At 42.2% G+C, this 26700-nt stretch overlaps 1 protein-coding gene across 1 annotated transcript in view; it reads left to right on the top strand.

Annotated features, from left to right (window-relative positions):
• The window catches only part of RELN (reelin), a 1304886-nt gene that overhangs the window by 1184321 nt on the left and 93865 nt on the right, over positions 1-26700 (top strand). The window contains exons 47-50 of the mRNA XM_069229640.1: positions 3964-4104; positions 6109-6286; positions 9366-9559; positions 19981-20237. Coding sequence (XP_069085741.1) covers positions 3964-4104; positions 6109-6286; positions 9366-9559; positions 19981-20237 — 770 coding nt within the window. The remainder of the gene's footprint in view (positions 1-3963; positions 4105-6108; positions 6287-9365; positions 9560-19980; positions 20238-26700) is intronic.

Here is a 26700-nt window from a genome sequence, read left to right as displayed (position 1 = left end):
AGTCAGAGGTACGCAGAGGGCCGCACCGGCGAACCTAACAGCACAGGGCAGTAGCCCGAGAGAAAGACAGAGTCCTCTGCGAATGGGACGCAATGCCAATTGGAAGAAGCCATACCAGCTGGCCACACAGCAGCACCAGACGCTCACCGTTGGACCATTGTGGACTATGGCATGAGGAGCAGCCAACCCTCCCAAGCAAACCAGACGGAGGCAGGAGCAAGCGTCGCAACTGCGCATTCTCGAGGTGCAAGCACTGCGCCCTCGTGTGAAGACAGGAGGAAGGAAAAGGCAACCTTCCAGTCAGGAAGCGGTGCACCAAGAAGATCACGGATGGGACAGGACCTGCGAGATGTCCACAAGGAGAGGAAATCAAGTCCTACAGACAGGTCTAAGTCAGTGAGAGGTCCATGTGGTGCAACATGCGATCTGTGGTGCAACGCCACATCAAGTAAGGAAATCGAGAGGAGAATAGAGAGAAACGTGGCACGAAGCCACGTTGTGAAGGATCGAAGAAGAGAGGTGTGTGACAGACCTGTCGCACAGAAGATCAGGGACACCACAGGTGCGCAAGAGAAAAAGGAGAAGAGCAATAGGACTACAGACTCGTGCCAGTATCTGAGAGGGCATCCATCAACACAAGACAGCAACCTGGGTGCACAGACGTCACTGGAGAGAGCTCCGCAGGTGAACCAACTGTAAGCCGCCAGCATGCGCGAACCACTTCCAGGCCCCACGCTTCTCAGTGCAACTGTCCTGCCACCAGCTGTATGACATCTATGGCATTCCTGTTGCCAACGGCACACGCCAAGCAAGAACCGCATGTGACCACAACGTCCCTCACACCATCCCTTCTCCAAGAAAGACAAAGCCCCCTTTTGATCTAACAAAAAGATTAATTGTTAACATTACCAGGTGCATTACCAAAATGGCCTAAGGAGCACTGCACCACCAGAGTGGAGCCAGCATCAGCGAAAAGACCAGTGGTTCACAAGGCATCCCTGACACCAAGGGAAGCAGACCACCCAGAAAACTGCTGCGAGTCTCCGTGAACCTGAGACCTGCTGAAAAGAGTATACTCGACCACTTGGACAATCCACCCTTGGGATTGCACAGGGCTTGGACGTGGCCTTGTTGGGAGTTCTGCAATGACCCCCTTGGCACAGCCTACGAATGGCCTGCACAGCCCACGCAGTCACTTGGCAATCCAGCGGCAAGGGCCTCATTGGAATTCCTGTGAGAGGGGTATCCTGCCAAGAGAGATGTGTCAGGCAGTTTTATGACAGGGACCAGGAAGCACTGAGTTCATGGATGGAAACTCGTCACCCAAAGACTATCAGACAAAGGTGAGTGCACCTGAGTCCTGACGGCAAGGGCACACAGACCCTGTGACAACTACCCGAAGATGTGGTCCTGCTGGCTGTTCCACAGCAACGCCTTCGCTCAGTTCACACAGTCCAGTCGCAGCCTGGCAGAGTGCCTCGAGAAGACTCCTGTACGATGGAGTCCTGGCACGAGAGGGAAGCCTGAAGCTGCTCTACAAGAAGACTTTAGGATGTACCAAGGACTTCAAGGATGATGCCTTTTTCATCCAGGTCATTCTCAGACTTTGAAGGTTCGCTCTCCCTGGAGCCTGAATGCCTTCCAAGAGATTCTGTAAGGGGACTCCCCACTGCTACTGATGCACCCGCATTGAACTTTGCATATAGACTTCACCACTGCCCAGAATGCGACATCCCTGTGGACTTTGTAAATAGACTCCAACACCGTGAGCTCAGGTGGGACAGGACCTACAGTGCCCGAGTGCATTGTGATGTCATGGACAGGCGATTGAGGCATCCGGACTTCATCACCACTGCCATTCGTGCCCAGAGTAGTCTGGTTAAACTACGGAGGCGATCTGTGAAGCAGAGTGCCCCAGCTGTACCTAGCCACGTAGTATGTCAGACGGACCCCCTGAAGAGACTCTGTGATGTTTATTTTAGTGTTTATGTTTCTCTCCCACAGGTTGGACTTGTTTGTTTCTTTGAAATAAAGTTTGGGGTGGAGGTAGAGTCCAGCTGGACTGATTCTAGTATTTTCACCAGCAACTCTGCTGAGGGCTGGCTTCCACACTCACCCCACACCCATCCATCACAGGCGTCACCAGTCAGGTGACCCTGCAAATAAAAGAGGCCAGGCACAGGTGCCCTGTGCTAGTTCCTGCAACTACAAGTATTTGTCTGTGTCCTTAATTATAGTAGAATCAGGGCCTAGGGCCCCCAGCACTACTAGCGCTAAGAATGTTGAGACAAGCCCATGAGGCATCCATGAGACTATAGGTCCCGGCAGACGCTGTGATCTTGACTGAAAAATGGGACTGGCTGAAAGACACCCTTTTGTCTGGGCTCAGTCGACAGCTAGGATGCAGTGAGGGCAGTGAACAAACGTATTTACCAACCCCACACTGCATTGCTGGCCAAGTAAACTGCGCCAAGCTGCTGGCTGCCTTCCAGCACTAAAGAAATTAAGTGAAAACACATCTTCTAAGGCTGTCTGCTTAAAACAACTGTTCTGAACAGATAAGCCAAATGTGCTGAACTGGCATAAATAATATGCATAACTCTAGTCTGAGGCTGAAGCGGCCTTTAATTGCGATAATTTCTCACTGAACGTTTCGAATTCGCTAGAAGGACGATCTCCTGTTCCAAATGTTTCCACCGCTGAAGAATGGGTTGAGAGCTCACAAAGGCGGATGCTGCCATCTAGTGTTTTGTGTGTATCCTGTCTGCCCACTTTGGTTGCCACGAAGAATTTCATATATACAGTGATGAGCGCACGACAGTCGCAGACCATACAACCATAACTTATTATTTCTGAAGCATGAAATACCTTTCAAGATCACCCCAGTTCTTCTTATTGTTATTGTTCCTATATGTACACGTTAAAAACTGTATTTTGGGAGTAATGGTTATAAAATCAATACAATTTTATAGATGCTTAAAACGGTAAGTACAAAGATGCAGAGATGAATTCAGTTTTTTAGCACATTTCTCCTAGTCTTAACCAGTTAAATGGCTCCGTGAATGGCTACTCAGCGATTTAAGTACTTCCAACTGGCAGGTCACGCGTGCAAACACTGACAACAACTCCGCCTGCCGTCCATCAGATGGAGCCAAAATGAGTACCATTAATTTGGTTGGTTATTTCACTCCTTACGTTTTCAGTCATTGCCGTTGAGTGTTTCATAGATGTCGTGACCTGACCGTTGACCTGACCTGACCGTTGATAAAGATGATATAAACAGGAGAAAAACTTTAAACACTTCGTTTTGATGCGGGCGAGTTTGACCTGGTGCAGCCACACTGCAAAGTTGCACTTGCAACCATTTTTGACACATGCCCGAAACTTGCAACCATTTTTGACACATGCCCGAAGGGTTTAATCACAGGTGCGTCCCTAGATTCATTTTCATGTTAAGATATTCTCCAGCTCAGTCATGTCAATGGTACCAGTAGCATAGCACAGAAATGCATATGTATTTATTGAACTTTTTTTGTAAGGGATTGCAAACCTCCTAATTGCCATCGCAGAGCACTAGTGGGACCAGTACAAGTGTAGCAAGATACAAGCCATGTTGAGAGATCCAGTGTGCGATATGTCAAAAGGTAATCAAATAGTCCTCAGGAGAGCAGCAACAAATACACCCTCACTGATGATCTCAAGCCATGGGAGGAGAGGATAGGGGAGAGATATGTGCAATGATGAGTTAGATGGAAAAGCTCTAGGCATAGACATGTATGTGGAATTACTATGTGTGTGGAGCCACCACCTCTGCCTAGCAGACATCTTTCAAAATGCAAAAACCCACCCAAAGCAGGCAAAGTCAATAGAATATTGTTCAGCACAGTAATGGATCTGGTCATACATCTAAGCATTTGTGTGACTGAAGGATATTTTTTGTGTCTTTTTCATTTTTCTCTGAAGGTCTCAAGCTACTCGATTCCGTTGGCATCAGCCTTCTCCTTTTGATAAGCAGCAAACCTGGGCGATCGATAATGTGTACATTGGCGACGGCTGTGTGGATATGTGCAGTGGTCATGGCAGATGCCTTCAAGGAAACTGTGTGTAAGTTTGAGGTTATCCCTAGTAGATGGGCAGAAAGCACATTCTGTGCAAATACTTCTCTCCGCTGATATCTCATGGTTTCCAACTTCCCTAAAGATAAAGAGACAGAGAGAGAGAGGGAGAGAGAGAGAGAGAGAGAGAGAGAGAGAGAGTGAGCAATGAAGAGGGAGAAGGAGAGACTGTGGGCTGAAATTGGGAGAGAGATACCCAGAGAGAGTAGGAGAGGGAAAGATGGAGAGAGAGAACAATCCCTGTTTATAAGAGGAAGCCTGGAGGAGGCGGGGGAGAGAGAGATACAGAAAGAGAGAGAGAGAGAGCGCGAGAAAGAAATAGAGACAGAGTTGAAGTGAGACAGAGAAACATAGTGCAAAAGAGTGATAAAGACTGGGTGAGAGAGCAAAGATACATATAGACTATGAGAGAGATTGTTAAGGGAGACAGAATCAGAGATGAAGAAAAGAAGAGAAAAAATAAAGAGAGCGAGAGAGAGAGAGAACTAAAGATTGACAGCCAAAGAGGAGAGGGAAAGAGAATGAGGGAGTGAGATAGATTCAGGGGTGATTGAAGGAGGGAAAGAAAGAGGGCTGGAGACAGAGAAAGAAAAGAGAGAGAAAGCGAAATTAAAATAGAGGGAGAAAGAGAGAGAATTGTGGAAGTGTGAGAGAAGGTGAGTCAGAGAGATGGAGTGATAGATAGAGGGGAGGAGAAAAAAAGAGGAGGGGAAAGCAGTGAAAATCTCCTAACAGATAAGCAAACGAAACAAGTGCCTAACCTGAAATGAAGTAAATTGTGTTCCCAAATGTTTCCATTGGTCCTATGCTTAAGGATAAATATTTGAGCTTGGAAGTGTCAAAGGTTTGGCACAGGCCTACAGAGATGGTAGTCTATGTCAGAAGTGAGCTGTTTTAGTTCCGCTTCCAGTAGACAGCAAAGCACTTCACTGAAACCAGAACACTTGCGTGCAGTTAAATTAGACAGGTGTAGTGTTGATCGACACTGGCCTACACCGTGACCTGTTATGGGCATGTTCAATGTATACAAGTGGACAGTGGGCACCAGCGTGCTCTGAGGTCAAGCATGGTAAAGACCAGTATTGGCAGGCCCTGCTCCTAAAATAAGCACTGTGGCCTTCGGACATTGCTTTTCCGATCATTGCAGTGCTGTTGTGGTAAAGACACTCTGGCAAGTAGACCGCCGCATGAAAACATGTCCACTAATCAAGTTTTCGTTTTTCACCTCAAACGAAAAGAAACAGAGACTGACGGTCCACAGTGCTATGGCAGCAACCCTAAATTTGCGCCACCTAAGGATTGAAGGAGCTGTGCTCCAGTACTCATGCAATTAATGCCACCCAAGCCCTGACATTTGTCTTCTGAGGTCTGAGTACATTTAAGGCATTTTTCAGTCCAGAAGTGCCCTGGCTTCAGTGACGGTAGCAGACAGAAGGTCCACCAACCACAATGATGCCACAGATGCAGCAGTTAATCCTCATTCTGAGCTGTGAAATTTATAATAAAGCAGTGCTTTAAATGGGCAGGTACTGTCTGGTACTGAGTACCTGAACTTTTTTTTTATTTTGAAGGGGAGAGTACCTGCACTTCTCAGCACTGTGGTAATACATCACAATGGGAAAGTACCGCCAATTCTCAGGAGTAAACAGGTACTCTAAACAGAGAGTACTCTCACGTCTGTATTTCCATTTAAAGCACTGAAAGGTATGGCCATACTACCCATTGTGGTTACTGTAGCTGTAACCCAGGGTATTGGTAATTCCGGATGTAATTTCCATGTCCTAATGCACTCTTCAGTGGTGCATGGTCGGCTGTTGGCAGAATACTCACACAATACTGTCTGTGCAGTTGAGGAGGCGTAGGCATACCCGCGCGCACGTCGAAGTCATTCTCTGGAAGTGTCGCATCCGTTACTTGTTGCCTTTTAAAAGGAGTTGCACGTGAAATAAATATCGCTGAAAGTTTTTGAATTGTGTGTTTTTTTCCTCTAAAGCTGCGACGAGAACTGGGGCGGGATCTACTGTGATGAACCAGAGACCTCTCTTCCGGCTCAATTGAAAGACAACTTTAATCGAGCACCGTCCAGTCAAAACTGGCTAACCGTAAACGGCGGGAAACTGAGCTCTGTGTGCGGAGCAGTAGCCTCGGGCATGGCTCTTCACTTCAGTGGGGTCAGTGGCATGTTGATGTAAAACACCTTATTTCATCTGTTGTAATTAGGGTTGCCACCTTCCCAAGAGCCTGAAAAGCCCCAACTTGGTACTAAATAGGACTTTAAACAAAATTGTATGCAAGTATTTGTAACATGACTTTTCTGCCTTTGTTTAATTTCATTATTAGTCCGAGATCATTAACAAAGCTCTAGAACACATACAAAAAGTGGTTTCTGTTTATATTTACTGTTTCAATTGTGTACAGTTAAAGGGCTATAAACTCCAGCTTTATATGACCAACTGTTCCGGTAGAAAACCAACCAGGTGGCAACCCTAGTTGTAATATAAAGTAAATAATCACTAAACATATCAATGAATCCATAGTTGCTCATGTAATATATAAAGCGAATTACACCTTTGTTCATTGAAATGAGTAGCATCTTCAAATTATAAAATTGTTGTTGGGTGTACCTAAGGCAGGCTGCTGGGTGGAAAATATTTCTACAAAGTAATATTTTTTTATAATGCTCTTGGGTCCTCTTGGAATAGAGTTTTGTCAAGAAACAACAAACTATATGGCATATTGTGTGGTTTATATGAAACTGAATTGACATTCATTGTGGCATTACATTCCTTCCATGCTGGAGCATAGGCACAGGCTTCCAGTGCAGAAACATCTTAAATTTAATTTTTTGTACTTTGTCTACCGAGGCCCTGATTATGAGTTGAGTGCAAATTAATTCCTGTAAGGAGTTAGACTCAATCATGAGTGGGCCCCGGACGGGTGGGGTGACATGTAATGCTCTCGCTGCCGAATTAGTTTCCCCTGCACTACCCACCCTTCTCAGTATCTGCCCTCACTCCCACGCTCAGAATAGGTGGTAAATGTGAGTGATAATCCCCTCAGAAAAGTGAATACTGTGCAGTAGTCCACCTGATAAACCCAGGATCCACATGGTTAGTCACCTTTCCATGGAGATAACCTCATAACCGCACATACTGGCAGATGTTGCTGCCTGGTACCAGTTTTTACAGTACAGATTTACCACCCTGCCAGTACCTTGTTAAATCGTAATCCGGACCCTATGTCATTTCTGTTGACTGCTATAATTTTCGAATAGGTAAGATTACTACCTACATAGAAGCCCATAATTTGGGATCACTATTTGCCAACTTGATTGGGGACCCCAGTTTCGTCATACTTGGATTGATGACCCATCCTTTACTTCCAGGGCCCCAGAAAAGTGGAATGACCTCCATGTCTGTTTTGTGACTGACTAAAGACTTCACTTTTCAATCCGAGGTGCAGATGTGGTGCGCTTGGTTGTACAAGCAGAGCATTACCTAGTGAAAAGAGTTCACTGATTGCAAATATTGTGCTTAACAAGTGACAAGGTGCAGCAGCAAAAACATAACAGCCCAGTGTGGTATTCACACACAACATGAAAACACTACTGACATGGTCATATGACAAACACTTTTCTTCTCCCAAGCAGTCCCAGGGAGTGCATACTACCATAGAGAAATACAAACTGTCGCTGTCTCAGAGTGATTATGACTCTCATCACCAACTCCTTTACCACTTGGGTTAAGACATTGGCTCTCTGCTTTTCTATCTATATACTATGCCTCTCTGTGGCATTATTTCCTATTTGGTCTCGTTTCCTCTGTATGTAGATAATACCCAAACCTTTTACTCTTTTTCCACTTTCACCCCTGCTCTTCTTGATATAGTTTCCATCTATCTCACTGCCATCTGGCATTGGAAGGTGCTCCACTCTCGTTCATTGAACTCCTCTAAGCTAAAAAATATCTATTTCCATGCTAATACTGTATTCATGTCCCTCACACGCCCCATAACATTTTCCGCTGTCACACTCATCCCAACTCCATCAGCTAGAAATGTAGCCATCATAATCAACCCTGCTGTGCGCCCGAGGTCCTTCATAGCAAGAATATCTACTGCTGCCAGATATCAATTACTGAACATCTGCAAAATCCACCCTACCGTCACCAGGGCGGGACTGGCTGTAGCGGGCATCGGGTGTTTTCCTAGGAGGCTGCAGTCGGTTTTGCAGAGGTGGTGCAATATCAGCCCCCAGTAACAAAAGCAGCAGTGCTTTGCACTTGCAACTCCTAGTCCCCTTCCCCGACCTGGGGGCTGGTCTGACAAAATTGCCAGGGCTGCTTTGGGGTCCCAGTCTGTCACTGACCATCCCCTTTCGTAAGACTAAAACATTGAGCTCCAGGCTAGTCTTCAGCACACACGGATACAGCAACAGTTAATTCCTAGGCCTCCCACAATATTCATGTTCTGTACTTGCTTGATAAGGCAAACCATGTCACAATGAGGACTGTCTATAACCACACCAGACATACCTGTACTTCACACTGTTTCCATCAGGTTGAACGGCTATCTACCAAAAACAAGATCCTACATAAACGAATTGTCATGTGTTTGTCTTCAAAGCTAGGAATGGACTATTCCTTTACAGCGTAGCTAAAATCCTTGTCAGGTATTCACCTTCCCTTAATCTTCGTTAGCCTACCAAAACGTCTAGTCACACCCTAACTCCACTGTTTAACAACAAATTCCCGTTCCTTTACTTTGCTTAGATCTCATCACTGGAATTAACTCCTGCTAAACTGTGCTCCAGCTCCTGTTTCCCCACTTTGAAGATTGCTCTAAAAACATACCTTCTCAAGCACTAAGGAAAGTTAAACTAATCCTTCACCACAGTTCCATTTGGTTCTCCCTTTGTCACTAGAGCCAATCATATCTCCGTGTATGCTGTGAGATATCTTAATGTAGATAATGTTTGCAATGTATTGCATCACCATTCACCTACCAACCCCATTAACATTGTCCTGTTTATGGTATCCAACAAGCTGTTTATTTTTTACCTATATAACACAAAATCTGTTGCCATGTACCATGTTTCTTCATGAAATGCTCTTGCTTTTGTTCTATAAATGAGTAAATACATTTTGAAATATGCATCAGCATCACATTGGTCTCACAAAACTCTGTCCAAATGCAATAACAATGCAGTGCAATACAATATTGAACATAATCTTTCCATGGCTTTTCTTACAGGGTTGCAGTCGCTTGCTGGTCACGGTGGATCTGAACCTCACCAATGCTGAGTTTATCCAGTTTTACTTTATGTATGGATGTCTCATAACACCGCATCACCGTAACCAAGGTGTGCTACTCGAGTACTCATTGAACGGAGGCATTTCTTGGATTCTGCTCATGGAAATATTTTTTGAACAGTACAGCAAACCTGGGTATGTCAGCAGTGCTCCCAAATGAATAATTACATAGTATGAACCGAAGTGTGCTTTCTTTTTCTCTGAGAATCCCTCACCTCCACTGCAGATGTATTTTTTTCATTGTACCTTTTTTATTTCAAAGATTATTTCCAGTTGGTAATGAATGTTCTTTAGATCTGAAAGAAGTGTGGCCACCGTTGAATAATTTGTCGTGTGCAGCTTGCTCAGTTAGATTGAAACATGAAGTTAGAAGACAGAAAATGCCTTCAAGTTTTTAGTTTGCATTCATGCTCATTTTCATCTTGTGTCCATCTCAGGATTTTTTAAATTCATTTATAATTTTGAGCTCCAACACTGACTGATTCTTTCATGTATTTTCGCAGTTTCTATGAAAGGCTATATGCTCCTGTTGTACCTCTGTCTTACACCTCTTATAGAGTTATTCTTTCATTCTAAGCACGCTCAAATATCCAGTATCTTCACTGGAACTCCTTCATGCTCTCAGAAAGTTTGTATAAGTCACCCCTAAAGAGAACTGTTTGGTGCATCGCTTGAAGCTTTTATTTTATTGTGGAGGACGCTTAAGGGATTTGAACAGCCGGTCTGTGCCACATGGCATAGGCCTGAATGTTGTGCATTGGGGACAACCTTGACCTAGTTGATCACTCTGTACCTAATCATGGAGAGAATCACCTGTCACTTGCTGCATATTACATGAGACATGAAAGTGTTTTGTAGAAACCAAACTGTGTACTACAGCTGTTGGTGTAGGTTTATGAATTGAAATGTCCAGCAGCATATGGGGTTTGAACTGGGTAGCATTAATAGGTCTGTCATTTTAAATGAAGGAAACTGAAAGCGTAAATAGAACTAATTCATAATCATGTACTGGACTGAGGATTTTGCTATAGTTGGGAACACCAGCCAAGAGTGGGATGACTGTCTGTGTTGAATTTCTCTGGCTGCTGCACCAGCCGGCACCAATTCTTAGGATGGATTGTCATGGGGGATACCTGGCTTGCTGCCCAAACTCAGCATGTCCTACACAGAAATCTGCAACAAAATGGTCACCTTCGTCAATGGTCCAAACATGCATTTTAGAAACCGCATCTTGTAGTACTTTATGCACCAGTGAAGCATAGAGAAGCTGACCTCCCTTTTTGTACTAAAGGCACTAGGGTGAAACGCGTTTCAGCAGATACCTGCATTACAAGCTAAAGTAAATTCCCTGTTTTTGTGAGAACTCTAGGAGAGCTGTCGTGTGTGTATTACTGACAACCACTCTGGTTTGTATTTTGTTGCAGATGTTTGAAGTGTTGTACATTTTAAATGAAGCTCCCTCTCTCTAATACCCATCTCGCTGTAACCCCTCTTCCCTCTCTTTCTCCACCAATGCTTTATTGATAATAATTTCATTGACCTAATTCCCACTTGACAACCTCTCCTCATTTTGTTAACAGTTAGCCCTGTTCTTTTCTTGCTTCTCCTCTCTTTTCATGTGGTGGAAAGGTAACAAGACACTAGTATCCACCATTACTATTTTTAAATTGCACTCATACCTGCTGAGGTAGAGTAAGTACTCTAGAAAAATGTAACTGCAAAAATAAAATAATATCTTACGCGTTCTAGCCTTGCACAGAGATTAGCATAAATATGTGCATAATCGGCTCCCCCTTTAAAAATAAAAGGTCTAATTCAAATCATTATTGTGATGACGTTAGAAAGCATTTGTACTGTGTTTTTGAAAGATGGGATCTGCATGTGATTTACTCAGGGTTAAACCACTGATGTCACATAAGGGAGTCGTCTCCCGTGTGAAAATCAAATGAGTACAGCATCATTATAATCAAGTTCCTGTACATAGTCATTTACACACAACCAGACGCCATTGTCTGCAGGTAATCATGGTAAGTGCAAGAAAGACCCCTAGTCCTGACAAAATGGCACCGACCTTATAGACGTCAATAGGAATGAAACATGTTAACTGTTGCTGACAAAAAAGGGTCACAACTCACCCAATGTTTTTTTATGGACGTCATAGACTGGCAAGATTAAACTAGTGTTAGGTCAACTTTCCGCAAATTTTAATTTCAGGGGGTTCTTCAAAGAAACAGAGGGTTCTGGTTTTGCACACCAGTGAAGTGGGGAATTACTTGGGTTGGTGTTAGGATAAGACATGCTCCCCTGATTCAAACCTCCACACAAAGGGTGAAACCACCCTAACAATTGCTGACCTGCTGTGGGGTGAGGAGTGGGTCCTACGTGTGGTTGAGGGCTCAGCATCTTGAAGAGTTGCTCTAACTATATGTTTAACATAGATCTCTGCTTGTAGATAATGTTATTGCACTTGGTGTGTTTATAGTTCGTGTGTTAGCCAAGATCTTTTGACTTTGCTAAAATTATATCTATAATATACTTGTTTATAGAGGCTTTCAGCCAGCTCTCTTCATTCTTTGGTCTGCTTTTGTGTCATTCAGATGACAGCATAATGCAAAGAGGAGTGTTTCAGCTACTTAAGCCACTTGTTAATTTCCTCGTGAGTGGCAGCATTTTGCTCTTTCGAAAGAGCACATACACACAACAGTAAGTTCTTCAGTGCATGGGACTACATCACTGTGTGTTTTTTGAAACCAAGAAAGATATTTCTGCTTTTAGCAGTTTTTTTGGGTGTGGTCCTGGCAGCTCCCTCAAATATAAAGTTAAAAAATGACAAAACAAAACAGTTATTGACAAAGCTAAAAGGCTGGCAGCCAATACCAGACCTTCTGACTTTGCCAATGCTTGTTGGTTATTGGATTACTGGTCTCCATTTATAGTTCTGGATGCAAGAGGAGGAGTTGCTATCCATAGAAATGAGTGAAATACTACTTCAACCAATGCATGTCATAGAGGCTGGAGATTTCAGTGTTAATTATTGTGCAAAGACACAAAGGATATTGTGCTCAACTTCTGTCTTAAAGAGCCCAAAACTAAAAAGTGCAGGTTTATAGATGAGCAGTGTGCACCTGTGCTCTACAATAATAGGCTTTCACATGCTTGAATCATTCCCCGTCATCAGACTGGGAACCCTCAATTACAATGTTAACATGGCAGTGTAGGCCCTATACTCAATAACATTGACATTTCTTATTGACTTTAGTAACCCATTCATCTCATTATGCATGAATAAACCTGCAGCCAATCAGAGACCAGGACCTTCAGGTGCTCCCCTGCCAGAAGCTTTCAACTGTCATGTTTTTCACTGCACATCACAGTGAGGAACATCTGCTAGAAGACCTTTATTTAATCTTTTTCTCTTCAAAGCAACCTAAGAACATCTAGGCAGAGCACTGACAGAAGACGTCACTCTCTAAACTTGTAAAAAGTTTGGTAAGAACAAGACCTTTATGGGTGATCAACATTCAGAATGTTCTTATTGCCTTCATCCTATCCACAATTCAAAGAGATGTGAGATATGGCTCACATTCTCTTCAAAGGCTCTTAAAAACATAAAATAAAATTGGCTATAGGCATCCTTCATGTGAAAGTGGAAAAATCCACTCCTTCAGGTCAAGGTCAGAATACAGTGGCTCATCAAAAGAAGTCTGTCAGCAAGACTCATAAGCCAGCTTTAAGACCCTCTGCCCCTGCTTCGAAGGGTCAGACATCAGGTAAACTGCTATCTGATTCCTCCACTAAAGATTTGAAAGCACCAAAAAAGCACACACAACAGTCAGAGATGAAAGCTGATTCGCATGAGTACACTTTCACTGAGAAAGTGAAGAAAGTGCTTCACAAAACACCACCCAGAAAGTCATCCCTTGGAAAACAAAAGGACACTTACGGTATGTTGCCTGTTAAAAATTCTGCCTCATAGGCAACAATGGCAAATCCTAAGGGGTGGACCTAGGAGACGAAGAAAGCATCTTCAGTGACGTAACAGGAATCATCCATGACACACTAAACTGTCAACAGTATTGTTGACTAATATGGCAACACTGACATCAGCGACTACTTCATTGACAATAATGACTTCATCTTCGACAGATACGTCAATGATACAAGCATCAACACATACTCCTTCACTGTCAATGACACTAAAAAATCTCTTTTCAATGACAGTAAGTATAACACAGAAAAAAAGACTCAGTTTACAGAGTTATCATCTGATCCTCCTTTGGAACTTCAGTCTCATGCCTTTGTCTCCAGGGTCTCTGTTACCATCCAAGAAGTTGCTTCAAGATGTGTTCTCAGGCTCAGACGTTAATGATGATGACCATAATATCAAAGCCATGCAAGTCTTTTTTTAGGGAAGAAAGTGGCATGATAATGATCAAGAGACTACTAGACCATCTGACTTCAAAATCAGAACTGTGGAATCAAGAATCCCGCCCTCTGCATTGCAAGGTCAGTTTAGTATGTTCACCCAGATTACCAGATTTGGGTCAGTGCAGTGGCAGCTGGCGACCTCAGCCACATGTGGTACATATTCCATTATCTATATTTAATGATATACGAGATGGTTAAAGACATCTATCACAGACAACCACCACATTGAAGGCCAGGTTCACGCCATAACCACCAACCCTACTTCCAGTTCTTCTAACATCAGCAGACTCAAGACAACAACCCATTCCTAAGCCCAAGAACCAGAAGAGTTTGCCAGCAAGAAATTTAGAATCTCCGGTAAAAAAATCATCTAACACTAATGGTGATCTATTGACATCAGAAGATCAGAAGATGAATGTCTGACACCATTGAGTGCCTTGGATGAGCCACAGGGTACAATGACACAGGTTCACCAGGTTCGCATGCAATGTATGATGATGACAATGATGGCAATGGTGCATTTCATCAAGAGATTCGAACAACTTCAATAGGGGACCCAGAATAAAATATTTTTGTGAGTTCAGAGGATGTAAGTCTTGTTTCAAAAACAAGAGGCACCCCACCTGGTGATATTGGGAGATTTCATGCTCTTATTAAAAAAAAGGCATCTCAACACTTTAGCTGACCACAAAAATCATGTTTCCTTTTCGACTTCGCAGAAAAAGCTTGGAGAAGTTCAAGATCAATACCTATATTAAAACATTTACAAGAAGATCGCCTGGTAACCATGCAAAATCCAGCAACAGCAACTGTTAATCTAACAAGGATAGAAAAAAAATACAAGGCTACCAATGCAGCATCACCATGTGTACTTAATGAGGTTAAAACTGATTCAGTAGTCTCTGCTGCAGTACAACGAAGGTGAAGTAATCCTTACACCTCTTTCTCTGTGCCCAAAGACATAGAAAGATGTAAATGGGACTCTGTGGGTAAAAAGAGTGAATGTATTAGCACTGATACATTTAAAATTGCCAATAAGACTGCCATTGTGGCTCATTTGATAGTCATTCATGGAGTGATATAACTTCATTATTTGATAAGTTGCCAAACAAGACAAAGCCAAAAAGATGGAGACCGAGCTTCGGCCTCTGTAATTGGCACAGCTCTGCTACCGTTGTGAGACAATACAAGTGGTTGAAAAGCACATCCTTTAGGCTTAATGTACAGTCCAGAGTAATAAACAAGCTTTATAATGGTACCAACACCTTTGGGGAAAAGTGCATGAAAAACTGAAGTCAATAAAGACTGATACTGAAACTGCTAGATCTTTGGGTGTTTTGCAAACCAAGCAAATTATATAATCAGAAATTATAGGCGACAAGGTAGCAAGTCTTATAATCAAGGATTTTTTTTCGCTCATATAAACAATATGGATCAGATTGGCAACAACAAAAAGAGCAAAGACAACAAAAAGAGCAAAACAATGGTACTAATAATAGTGGAATAACAAAGAAGAGAAAATCAGTCCTCTAAAAATGACCCTAGAAGGGAAGTGAGCATAACTTCCCAGTGGAAGTATGCACCCTAACCCAGTTGCCAATAGGGGACAGAATAGCACTAGTAAAGGAAAACTGGAAACATATAACATCAGACAGATGGGTATTGGACTTAGTTCATCTCGCTCATACCCTGGAGTTTATAGAGAAGCCACCTGCTATTCCACCACAAAAAGAAAAACACAAACACCTCCTCAGTTGCTTGTGAAGATTGCAAAATGATTTCAAAAGAGAGCAATAGAAGAGGTGCTTTTTGGAGAAAGATCTCAGGTATTTTGCTCAAGATTTTTTCTAATTTTGGAAAGATCAAGAGATTGATTGGCAACTAATCCTGGATCTACGGAATCACAACAATACATGAAAATACAAAGTTTTTGTATGGTCACCCTGCAAGACATTTTGCCTTTCTTGAAGGAAGATGATTTCCTAACATCTGTAGATCTGGGAGACATTTATTTCAACATCTCTTTGCATATCAGACTCAGGAGACTCCTTTGCTTCGTGGTGGCAGGCCGTTATTTCCAATTCAAAACCCTTCTTTTTGATCTGAAATTGGCACCAAGAGTTTTCACAAAATGCATGGATCCAATGGTAGCCTTCATAAGACAAAAAGGGGGTATGGTATACCCTACTTTGACAACTACTCATACGGCAAACTTCCTTCTCTCAGGCATTAGCGGCTGTCAATCTCAAGGTTAACATTCTCCAGTGCGGCCCTCGGTATGAACCACAAAAGTTCTCAGCTAACATCATGCAAGACTATGATTTTTCTCAAGGCAAAGATTTCCATTCACCTAAGTAAGGTGTATCGCTCTCAGGAGAGAGGTGAAAAGTTGATACGATAATCGATCTCATTGCAAATAAAGAACACTACATCAGTGAGGACACTAAATGCTATTCTCTAGACTGTGTCTTCATGGATTTTTCTGAATCCTTATTCTCATTTACAGATGAGGATCAGTCAAAGACAGTTAAACTTCCAATGACGACAGATTGAAGGAGTCTTGGACGATGTTGTCAAGGTGGTTTACCTGATGAAAAAGTGCAACAACATTTTCAAGGGCCAACCATTAAATCCTACAAAGCCCCAGATATTTGTAACAGCAGATGCATCTCTCATGGGATGGGGCACTTCTCTCTAGAACACAGAAACCAATGGTATATGGATGACAGAAGAGTACAATCAATACATAAATGTCCTAGAACTACGAGCAGTATGATATCGCTTTGAAAGCTTTTCCACCACTGGTCCAGAACGCCCATGTCAGCATTCAGACACACAGCCCTATAACAATGTTTTGTATCTTGAAGTGGGGAGAACCAGATACCTCACACTCTCCAAAGAAGCTCAGAAGTTTTGGAAATGGGCCACTCATACTATATACATTTCAGCAGAGCATGCCCAGGGAGTGCACATTGATGTTATAGATTACCCAAGTGGGCATTACTCGGATATTCATGAGTGGCAGTTAGATGACAACCAACTGCATCTTATCTTTCTCAAGTGAGTTTTCAACAGTGGGACATGGTCGCCACAGAAAAGAACAGCAAATTACCAACTTAGCCAGCAAGTGGACGTGCCCAGTATGCAGCAGAAATGCCTTTCAAATGGATTGAATGGGAAAGTTCATTTTTGCCTTTCCTCCAATACCGATCTTCCCAATAGTCATTCATAAGTTGCAAATGTCCCTAAAAGACCATTTTGACAGCCCCAGCACAGATTCGGCAAATTTGGTTCCTAGATCTGTTGTACATGTCAGTACAAACACCGATCCAGTTCAAATAGGATCCAAATCTGCTGGCATGAAACAACATAAAACATTTACATCACAATCCGAGTTCCCTCAAATTGGCAGCATGGCTCATCAGCACTTAGAATGTGGTCACCTGCCATTTTCATTGAGTTACCAACAAGTCTTGAAAGCTGCAAGAGGTCCTTCTACAGTCAAAATATATAATGCAAAGTGGAAACGTTTTGTTAAGTGGGCTATGAAACAAAACTTAGACCCACTCAGTCGTGGCCTGCTGGGGGGTATGGGGGGGGGGCAGGGTGGCGCAGCACATGGTGGGGGAGAGGACATACAAAACAAGCATTTGCAATACAATGGGTCTCATGGTTGCTCAAGTTAGAGCTATTAACATTACAAATGCCTAACTGGACTTTTCTTGCCACATAAATTGAAAATGAAAAGTAAAACAGTTGACAGAAGCAAGTCAGTTTAAAGAGCCATGGCCATCATGAGCGTGAATACGAGAGTTATTGGCTCCCTGCGTGAATGTTTAGAAAGGATCACTGCTGGGATGAAAGGCAAACCGGAGGAGGGGCCATCACACGCTGTAACAGAAGGAAGCATGACGTAGTGTGATGGCCAACAAAAATGTTCACTTAGTGAAATCGCCTGGAAGGGGACACAGCACACAAAGTAAGGACATCTCCCAAAATACACCAATAAAAATGAAGCATTTAAGACAAGCATAACGAAGAATGAATAGCAAGAGTGGGCATGGTTAAAAGCCCACCGAAAGATTACAACAGGCCAGAGCGCTTGCGCGCTTGACCATAAAAATAATAATTAAAAAACATACCTTCCTCGCCGCCTCGCTCCTCGGTCCTCACAGCAGGCACAGGCTCCCAGCCTGCCCTGTGGCCAACCCTAACATTGTTTTCATGCTTTTAGGAGCATGAAATCAGCGTTAGGATTGGCCGGAGTACCCTGGCTTGGCACTCCGAGGCAGAGTGGGAGCCTTTGCCTGCTGTCTCCAACCCAGCAACACAGTGCCGGTTTGGAAAGAGCCCAGTGTGCATGTCTGTTTGGCCGGCCTGAGACGGCCGGCCAAACATACATGCACACTGAGGGAAGTCCTGTGCACTCCCCCTCCGTCCTTGTCACGCCCCATGGCCCGATCCTTTTACAATAAAACGATAAAAAACATAGTTTTTTATCGTTTTATTGTAAAAGGGTTGCAGCTGATGCTGCTGGCGAGGGAGAGACGCTCTTTTGCCGTAGCAGAGAAGCCCCCACTGGACCCACTTCAAATGTTACCCTACACTTTTTTGCCATATTTATTAAGTCTGGCCAAAGAAGACTTGTTGATTACTTCAATCAAAGTACATTGAGCTGCAATTTCAAGATTTTTGAAGAAACCCAATGACTTAAACTCACTAATAATACATTGGGAGAATGACGTTAAGAAAAGTCTTTTTAGACTCTACCCCCATCTGCAAGATTGGCTCTAGAATGGCAGGTGAATATGGTTTTGGCAGCCTTGATGAGGCAGCCTTTTGAACCAATCCACAAGGCAAGTTTCCAATACATATCTTGAAAGATTTCTTTCGGCTACCTATTACCTCTGCTAGGAGAACGAGTGAGCTACAAGCGCTAACTCCTAAAGAGCCCCTTTTTGATTTTTGAAGCAAAAGGTAATGTTAATAACCAGTCTAAAGTTTATCCTGAAGGTACCTTCAATGTTTCATTGGAGAAAAATATGGTGTTTCTGGCTGTCTTTCCAGATCAAACACTGATCATTATACTCTCTGAGTTCCAGAAGACATTTAAAGTTCTATTTACAGGCCACAAAGTCTTTTTGAAAAACAGACCAATTATTTGTAGTCCTTGGAGTAATAAATAAAGGAGGTCCAGTTACAAAACAAACTAGTTTCATGCATAATGAAATCCTATGAGCTCATGAATAAGTCTTTGACAAGATCAGTAAGAGCGTATTCTACAAGAGCGATGGAAGCCACTACTGCTTCTTTTGCAGGACTTTTGCTGAAAGACATTTGTAAGGTTGCCAACTGGAGAACTACACATGCTTTCAACAAGCATGACTGCATTGACGAGAATGTTAGCAAAGATACAGCTAGTGCTCCAGAACTTTGTTAAATAAGGTAAGCCTCATGCCCCTATTCACAGTTTTCACATTGTGTTACTGCAATGATAATCTTAATTCAAGCAAATGAATCTACGGAAGGTCTAACAAAGGAGAAAGAAAAAAGTTACTTACCTGTAACCCCGGTTCTCCAGCACTTGGATCTCTCATATATTCACATGCGACCCACCCTCCTCCCTTTGTATTGGGGCTTCCATTTATCCATATCTTATGTTCTTGTAAGAGCTAGAAAAATCGGACAGTTGGAAGATTCAGGCAAGAGAGCACCTTATGGTGCCGGTCTCAGATTTGCTGCTGTTTGCTTCATACATAATGAGGTGAATGGGTTACTAAGGTCTATGAGAAATGTCAATGTTACTATATGGCCTACACCGCTATATTAACATTCTAAGCGAGGGCTCCTAGCCTGAGGACAGGGAATGATTCACACATGTGAATCTATGACAGGTGCCAGTGCTGGGGAACTGGAGTTACAGGTAAGTAACTTTTTTCCTTCCGTGCCATTAGTGCACACTGGGTGCAGGCTAATGCACTCGATGCACTACAATTTACTTTCAAGCACCGCCCACATAACAGGGTCTTGAAATTCTTTCAGGAACTTCTACATTCGCCTTTTCTCTATCTCTGACCATGTCTTACATCTAAAGTGTGATTGTGCTCTTATTGGTGGTTTCCTCACAGCTTCGTGAACATCCTCCTCCCTATGGAAGCCAGGGCCGTGGGAACACGCTTCCGCTGGTGGCAACCCAAGCATGATGGCCTGGATCAGAACGACTGGGCAATCGACAACGTGCTGATCTCTGGTTCAGCAGACCAGAGGACAGTGATGCTAGACACGTTTAGTAGCGCCCCACTCCCTCAACATGAACGCACTCCAGCTGATGCCGGACCAACTGGAAGGATTTCCTTTGATATGTTCGGAGAGGAGAAAACCACAGGTAAAAACGTGATATACAGATTTTTCAAAACACCAGGTAAGCCATTATACAAGTTAAGAGTTTTATCCTAACTAGCTTGGCTAAGAAAGTGCGGGGCTGTGAAGTTTCAGTCCACGAAAATGCATCGAAAATTAGTGTTGAGAAGTAATATGTAAGACTTTCTCTGCCATTTTCCATACTATTCTGTAAAATTTAGTAATATTCAAGGACATGTCTCTATTCAAATAAATAAACTGGATAGGAAGCATTAGCAGTCTTTCGGATGTCTGTCACTAAACTCAACAGACTTCGATGTGTAGTAGACCTCCAACGGTGATTAATCTACTGATTGCTGGTGTTCTAACAGTATGTGTTCCCCATTCTTCTGTGCTTCCCGGAAGTAGTTGTAATTCTGTGCTCCCCTTGAAAATCAAAAAAGATGCCAAAACATTTGATGACAAGTTCATTTATTACTCTAAATCCATTCCTTGAATAGTTGAAGTATGTATAATTTTGGAAGCGTTGCCATGGCCTTTGCAAGTTGGGAGAGTAAACATACTGGCACCTCAGCTACAATACGTTTGTATGCCCCTCCCCTGGCTGTGGGGCATTGACAGATGGAAAGGTCCGGGTGGTGGTCTTCTCCCGCTCTACATCTCACCATAACTTTCTCTATACATGCCTGTGTTCTTGAACCCTACTGAAAAGGCTGCATTGCAACCGGCATTCACTCCTTCCAATGCAAGAGGGGGGAAATGAAAATTCTTATTTTAATATAATTGTTTCGATCTGCCAATCTCTATCACATGTTTACTTACATGCTGTTAGCTTTAATGAAACTATCATTTTAAAAGGAGCGCAACTGTGTAGTGCATGCTGTGCATTTTCAGTATTTGTGACGTTCCTTCGATAATTCTGTACCATCTCTTCAGATGCAGCGAAAGGAGGGCAGAATTATCCCTGGCTTGCATGTCTGTTAGCTGCATCCCTTTCTTATAGATTGTGAATCAAACATTGAAGGAATTGTCTGCAGTGACAGATTGATAACGAGGCATTGTGTCCTTGCTAATTAGTATATCTGAGATTGTTCGGGTATCTGAAGTGATCATAAGAATATAGTAAGGTTTGATTGACGTGTTGTGTCTCTTTCAGGGGTGGTCAGCAATGAATGCAATATTTCATGTTTCTGAGTAAAATCAATGAACGTTTAAGTAACTTTTCCCCCGTTTAGGTCCATTTTATGTAAATAGTCTTTCCATAAATACTAAATGGCTAACTGGATTCGGCCCTTAAGGCGTGTATGCAAGTAAACAAATATGTCTATAAGCATAATGGGAACACATGCAATGTTCTGTTATTTATCGCATTTCTATAAGTTTGTCCTAAGTATCTGGTCGCCTTTTGGTTGGCGCTTTCCAGCTTCTTGAATGTCTAAAAATCAAAGAAAATTAAGTTAGATTGCCCTGGTCATATTATAATGACTGTGACAGAACATTGCAGTGTAATATGTTTAAGAGACAGATATGGCATGGTTATGGGTGGAATGAAATGGAGAACCAAAGGGATAGCTACAGTATGGTGTCTTTCAATGTCTGAATGTCAGAATATCATGTACAGAAATATTGTCTGACATCATTATCATGGCTAAATATCATTTATAAAAATATCATTGCACTGGGTTTACATTTTTTATTATTAGCATGTTATTTTTGTCAGATGATAATTCAGTGCCATTACCTCATGAGTCAGGTGAGGGAGCTTACAGGGGTGGAAATTAGAGATTTCTTTAAGGTACCAGTATTCCATGTGAGGTATACCAGTAAACTGTAGCCCAATAATTAGACTTCTGCAGGGCAATCAAAAGTGATCATGCTATAGTCTGCTTTTGTCTTCTAAAAGATTGTCGGTAGTGACAGAATGTGGGCAAATGGCTAGGTTTACGACATGGATAATTTTCATGGTTCTCGTCCATTAACCTAAAGCCTACAATATATAGAGCAAGAGAGAAAGATGATGGAATTGATTTGGAGCAGTTGTTTATTATGAAAAGTGGAATAGGACAGAAGTGTTCCTAGCAGGTCGAGGCTAGAAGGGACAAACACCCTTACCTGGGTGAGACTCCTATCCCTAAGGTTCACTCTTAGGCATGTCTGGTCTGTGCCTAATGTATAAGCAGCTTGTTCTGCCAAAGTGTTCTACCAGAGGCACCAAATTTGCTAATGCACAGCATGTGAAAGTTGTCAACGTACCATTCTGGATGGTAATTATAGTTTTGGTGAAAGAATTTAATACGTGGAGGGAGTGCCTTTATTGCTCTAATCTATAGCATTTTCTCCAGTTTTTTTAGACTTTGCGCACGAGGACACTGTTGCCTGGTACCCACTGTGTGTACTCTGACCACTAAAAACATGTTGAATGGGTATATATCTAATTGATATATTTAGCTTACCTATAAGTCTCTAGTGTATGATACAACATGTGCTCAGGGCCTGTCACTAGTGGACTGCAGCATATATTGTTCCCCCACTAAGGTGACAATGCAAACATGACAGCGGGTCTGCCATGAGAAACCTGCCTTTGGACATTTAAACTGCAAATTTGAGCTGTCAAAATAACCCCTTTTAACAAGATAAAACCCTCCTTTTAAATAATAATAAGTCAACCATAAGCAGGCTGTAAATGCTCTTATAGTAGGGTGCATGATATTTAAAAGTAAAACCTCTAAAAGTTTAATGTTAAACATGTCTGAAGGATTGTGTCCATAAATCACGGAGAGTCGTTTTGGGTTCACGAAGTAGCTTTATTTATTTACAGAGGCCCCATCCAGCTCCACCAACTGCCAGCTTCTCCTTCTCCTCTCTCTCCGTCCCTCTCTGCTGGATTCTACTCTTACACTTCTCAATTCTAAATTCTACATGCTATGACATCACATACATTCTACAAGCTATGACATACTACACACCTCCCCCCTTTACAAACCAAGAGGAATGAGAAAAGAAAAAAAAAAACAGTATATATATATATATATATGTATATATATATATATATATAAGTTAATTCCACACATTTTTACATTTTAGTACCACCACACAATTTAAATTCCATATCTTGGAATCTTCCGTTCTTACTGCATTGTTGAACAGCCTCACTACCCTTATAGGTTTAACCTTATCCACATTCCTTCCTTTACCCACAGGCTTGCGAATCAACACCCAATCTCCAACTTTAACTTTGGTTGTGCAAGATGACTTCCTGCGATCAAAATATTCCTTACGAGCCTTTATTTTTTCCTCTTCATCCCGTCTCCAAGTCTCATCCGACACCATCACCCCAGTTCTTGCTTCCATGTCATTGACCCACCTAGGTGATAACAAAGTATTAGGATGTCTGGCTCTGAGTAACTCAAAAGATGTTTTTCCAGTAATGGCGTGAGGCGAGACTCTGTATGCTTCAACCCGCTTAATCACTTCTTTCTTCCAGTTCAATCCACCAACCTTAGCTAAAGCTATGGTCTCCTTCAACACCCTATTATTAAATCGTTCCACCATGCCGTTGGTTTCGGGTGGTATAATGCACACTTTTTATGGATTATAGCACAGTCAGCCAAATACTTCTCCAATTCCTTCGATACCAATTGTACCCCATTGTCAGTAAGAATGCTCTTAGGCAGCCCTTCTCTCCCAAACACTTCCTTAAGAAAACCAATTACCTGTTTAGTCTCAATACTCCTAGTAAATCTAATCTCCGGCCACCTGGAAAACAGATCAACTAGTACCAATAGGTACATTTCACAACCTTCCCCACGGACAGGCCTCAGAATGTCCAAGGCAACCTCCTCCCACGGCTGAATGGGGCGTTCCCTTATTTCCATAGGCTGAATCCTAGGTTTCACAATCTTCTCACTCATAATACATTGCATACATTCTCTGATTGACCTTTCTACCTGGGAGTCCATACCTGGCCACCAATAAGTCAAACGCAATCTCCCTTTGGTCTTGGACATCCCTTGATGACCCGTGTGAGCAAGAGAAATAAGTTCCTGCCTCAATGTGGTGGGGGGAACTAATTTTGTACCTCTGAATAGAAACATCATCATCACTAGGCAACTCACTTCTCACATGCCAGAATTTTTGTGTTTTACTACTTCCTTCATTCCTGTTTTTCCAACCTTCCTTTATTAAAGACATCACTTTCACTACGGTGTTATCAGACTTACATTCTCTCCGCCATTTCTCCTTAGTCACAACATTTTCATCAAATCCATTCTCCTCAATCCCACACACCATTTCAGCATCCCAATCTGTTTCTTTCTCTTCTTCCAATTCACCTACTAACACTAATCTTGATAGCGTGTCCGCTACCTTATTTTGTGCACCTGGAATATACTTTATATCAAAATCAAAATGTTGTAGAGACACAACCCATTTAGTGATTCTGCTAGACACTGCATCCACCCCTTTCCTTTTATAAATTTCACAAAGGGGCTTATGATCAGTCCTTACCTCGAATTTGTTTCCCCACAACAAATTCTTAAGTTTTCTCACTGCCCAATGAACAGCAAGCGCCTCTCTCTCAATAACACTATAGTTCAATTCTGCATCTCTTAAAGCTTGTGACAAAAATAATACAACTTGTTCATCCTTTTGGCCACCCTGTTGTAACACTGCCCCTAAGCCTTTTGCACTTGCATCTGTTATTAAGATCGAGGGCAGATTGGGGTTAAAATTTCTCAATCTGGGAGCTTTCACAGTTTCCTTTTTTATTTCTCCAAATTCATTTTCACACTCTTCATTCCACACAAATTCTACTCCTTTCCGTAATAACTTTCTCATATTCACACACCTCTCTGCAAAACCCCTCACAAATTTACTGTAATATTCAGCCATACCTTAAAATTTCATAAGTTCTTCCTTATTCAATGGTGATTGTAGTCTGTCAATGGCATCTACTAGCTCCTTTTTTGGGGATATGCCTTCACCAGTTATGGTATGACCTAAATATTCTATAGATTTACTACAAAACCTACACTTCTCCATCTTGACAGTCAACCCAAATTCTCCCAACTTTTCCAAAACACTAACAACCCTCATGCTGAACCTGATCTTTCCCATATACTAAAACATCATCTTGATACATTCTCACCCCAACAAGATCTTTCAATACCTTTTCCATAACCCGTTGGAATACAGAGGCCGCAGACACTAGTGTCTGGTATACCTAAAAGTGCCAAATGGTGTGATGAATGCAGTAAGATCCTTGGATTCTTCAGTCAACCTAATCTGATGATATGCCGATGTCAAGTCTATGGTAGAAAACACCTTAGCACCTTGTAAAAGTAACAACATATCAGAATAATTGGATATGGGATACCTATCCACAATCACATTCTTATTCAATTCTCTTAAGTCCACACATAAGCGTATACTCCCATTTGGTTTCCTGGGTATAACTACTGGCGCCAACCATTCAGTTCCTTCAACTTCCTCTATGATTCCTTCTTTCTGCAGCCTCTCCAGTTCCAATTTCATGTCTTCACGTAAAGCAACAGGTACTCCGCAAACTTTGCTGCATACAGGTTTCACACCTTCCTTCAGACGAATGTGATGCACATAGTGTTGAAGACATCCTAATTTTTCTTGAAATACCAAAGGAAATTTTGCCTTTAGTCCCATAACAAAGTCATCGTTGTCCATGAGTTTCTGATTGATAGAATTTCCTTGATCCACAATAGTGTTGATGATGATTTGATCCCTTACCTTCACAGGTGGATCACTATTGGGATCAAGAATAACCCCCAAGTCTTTCTGGTGGAACCAACTGAGCACACTGTCTCCTTTCTTAGAAACGTAAATTTTTGCACTAGTGAATTTTTGTTTAAACTCAAGCAAACCCCAAAAGTATCCATGGAGCTTAATTGGTTCACCACCATACGCAATGGGTGTGATATCCGGTTTGAACAACTTAACTTTGTTTCTTAGTTTTCCCATATAGAATTCCATCGAAACAATTGTGATCTTGGCCCCAGAATCAAATAATACTCTGGTTCTTTCCCCATCTATCATGACTTCATCAATTGGGCCTTTCCTTCCTTTTTGACCTTCTCCTTCGACTTGTAGAATTATTTGACCACATTCAAAGTCATAATTTTCCCCTGTATCTAAGTCTTTCTTAACTTCAAAGACATTGCTCTTTCCACTTCTCGTTCTGCACACACTGGAGTAATGACCTTTTTTCTTACACAACTTGCATATCACTTTTATAGCGGGGCAGTTTTTTTCGTTGGCCATGTGACCGTGTCTGCCACAGCAAAAACAATTTCCTTGAAACATATTTTTTTTGTCTTTTTTATAGTTCTGTCCTTCTGGTCTTTCTTTGTTTCCCGTAAGATTCTGAATTATATGTACAGTATCATTTTTGCATTCCTCTTTTTTGATGGTCTCTAAACATCTGAGAGAATGTTAAATTTTCTTAGCCAAAACCAAAA

The sequence above is a fragment of the Pleurodeles waltl genome, chromosome 4_1 (genome assembly GCF_031143425.1).
Source record: "Pleurodeles waltl isolate 20211129_DDA chromosome 4_1, aPleWal1.hap1.20221129, whole genome shotgun sequence".
In the NCBI taxonomy this organism is placed as follows: Eukaryota; Metazoa; Chordata; class Amphibia; order Caudata; family Salamandridae; genus Pleurodeles; species Pleurodeles waltl.
Note: the sequence above shows the minus strand (reverse complement) of the source record. Positions and strands in the feature narration are given on the sequence as shown.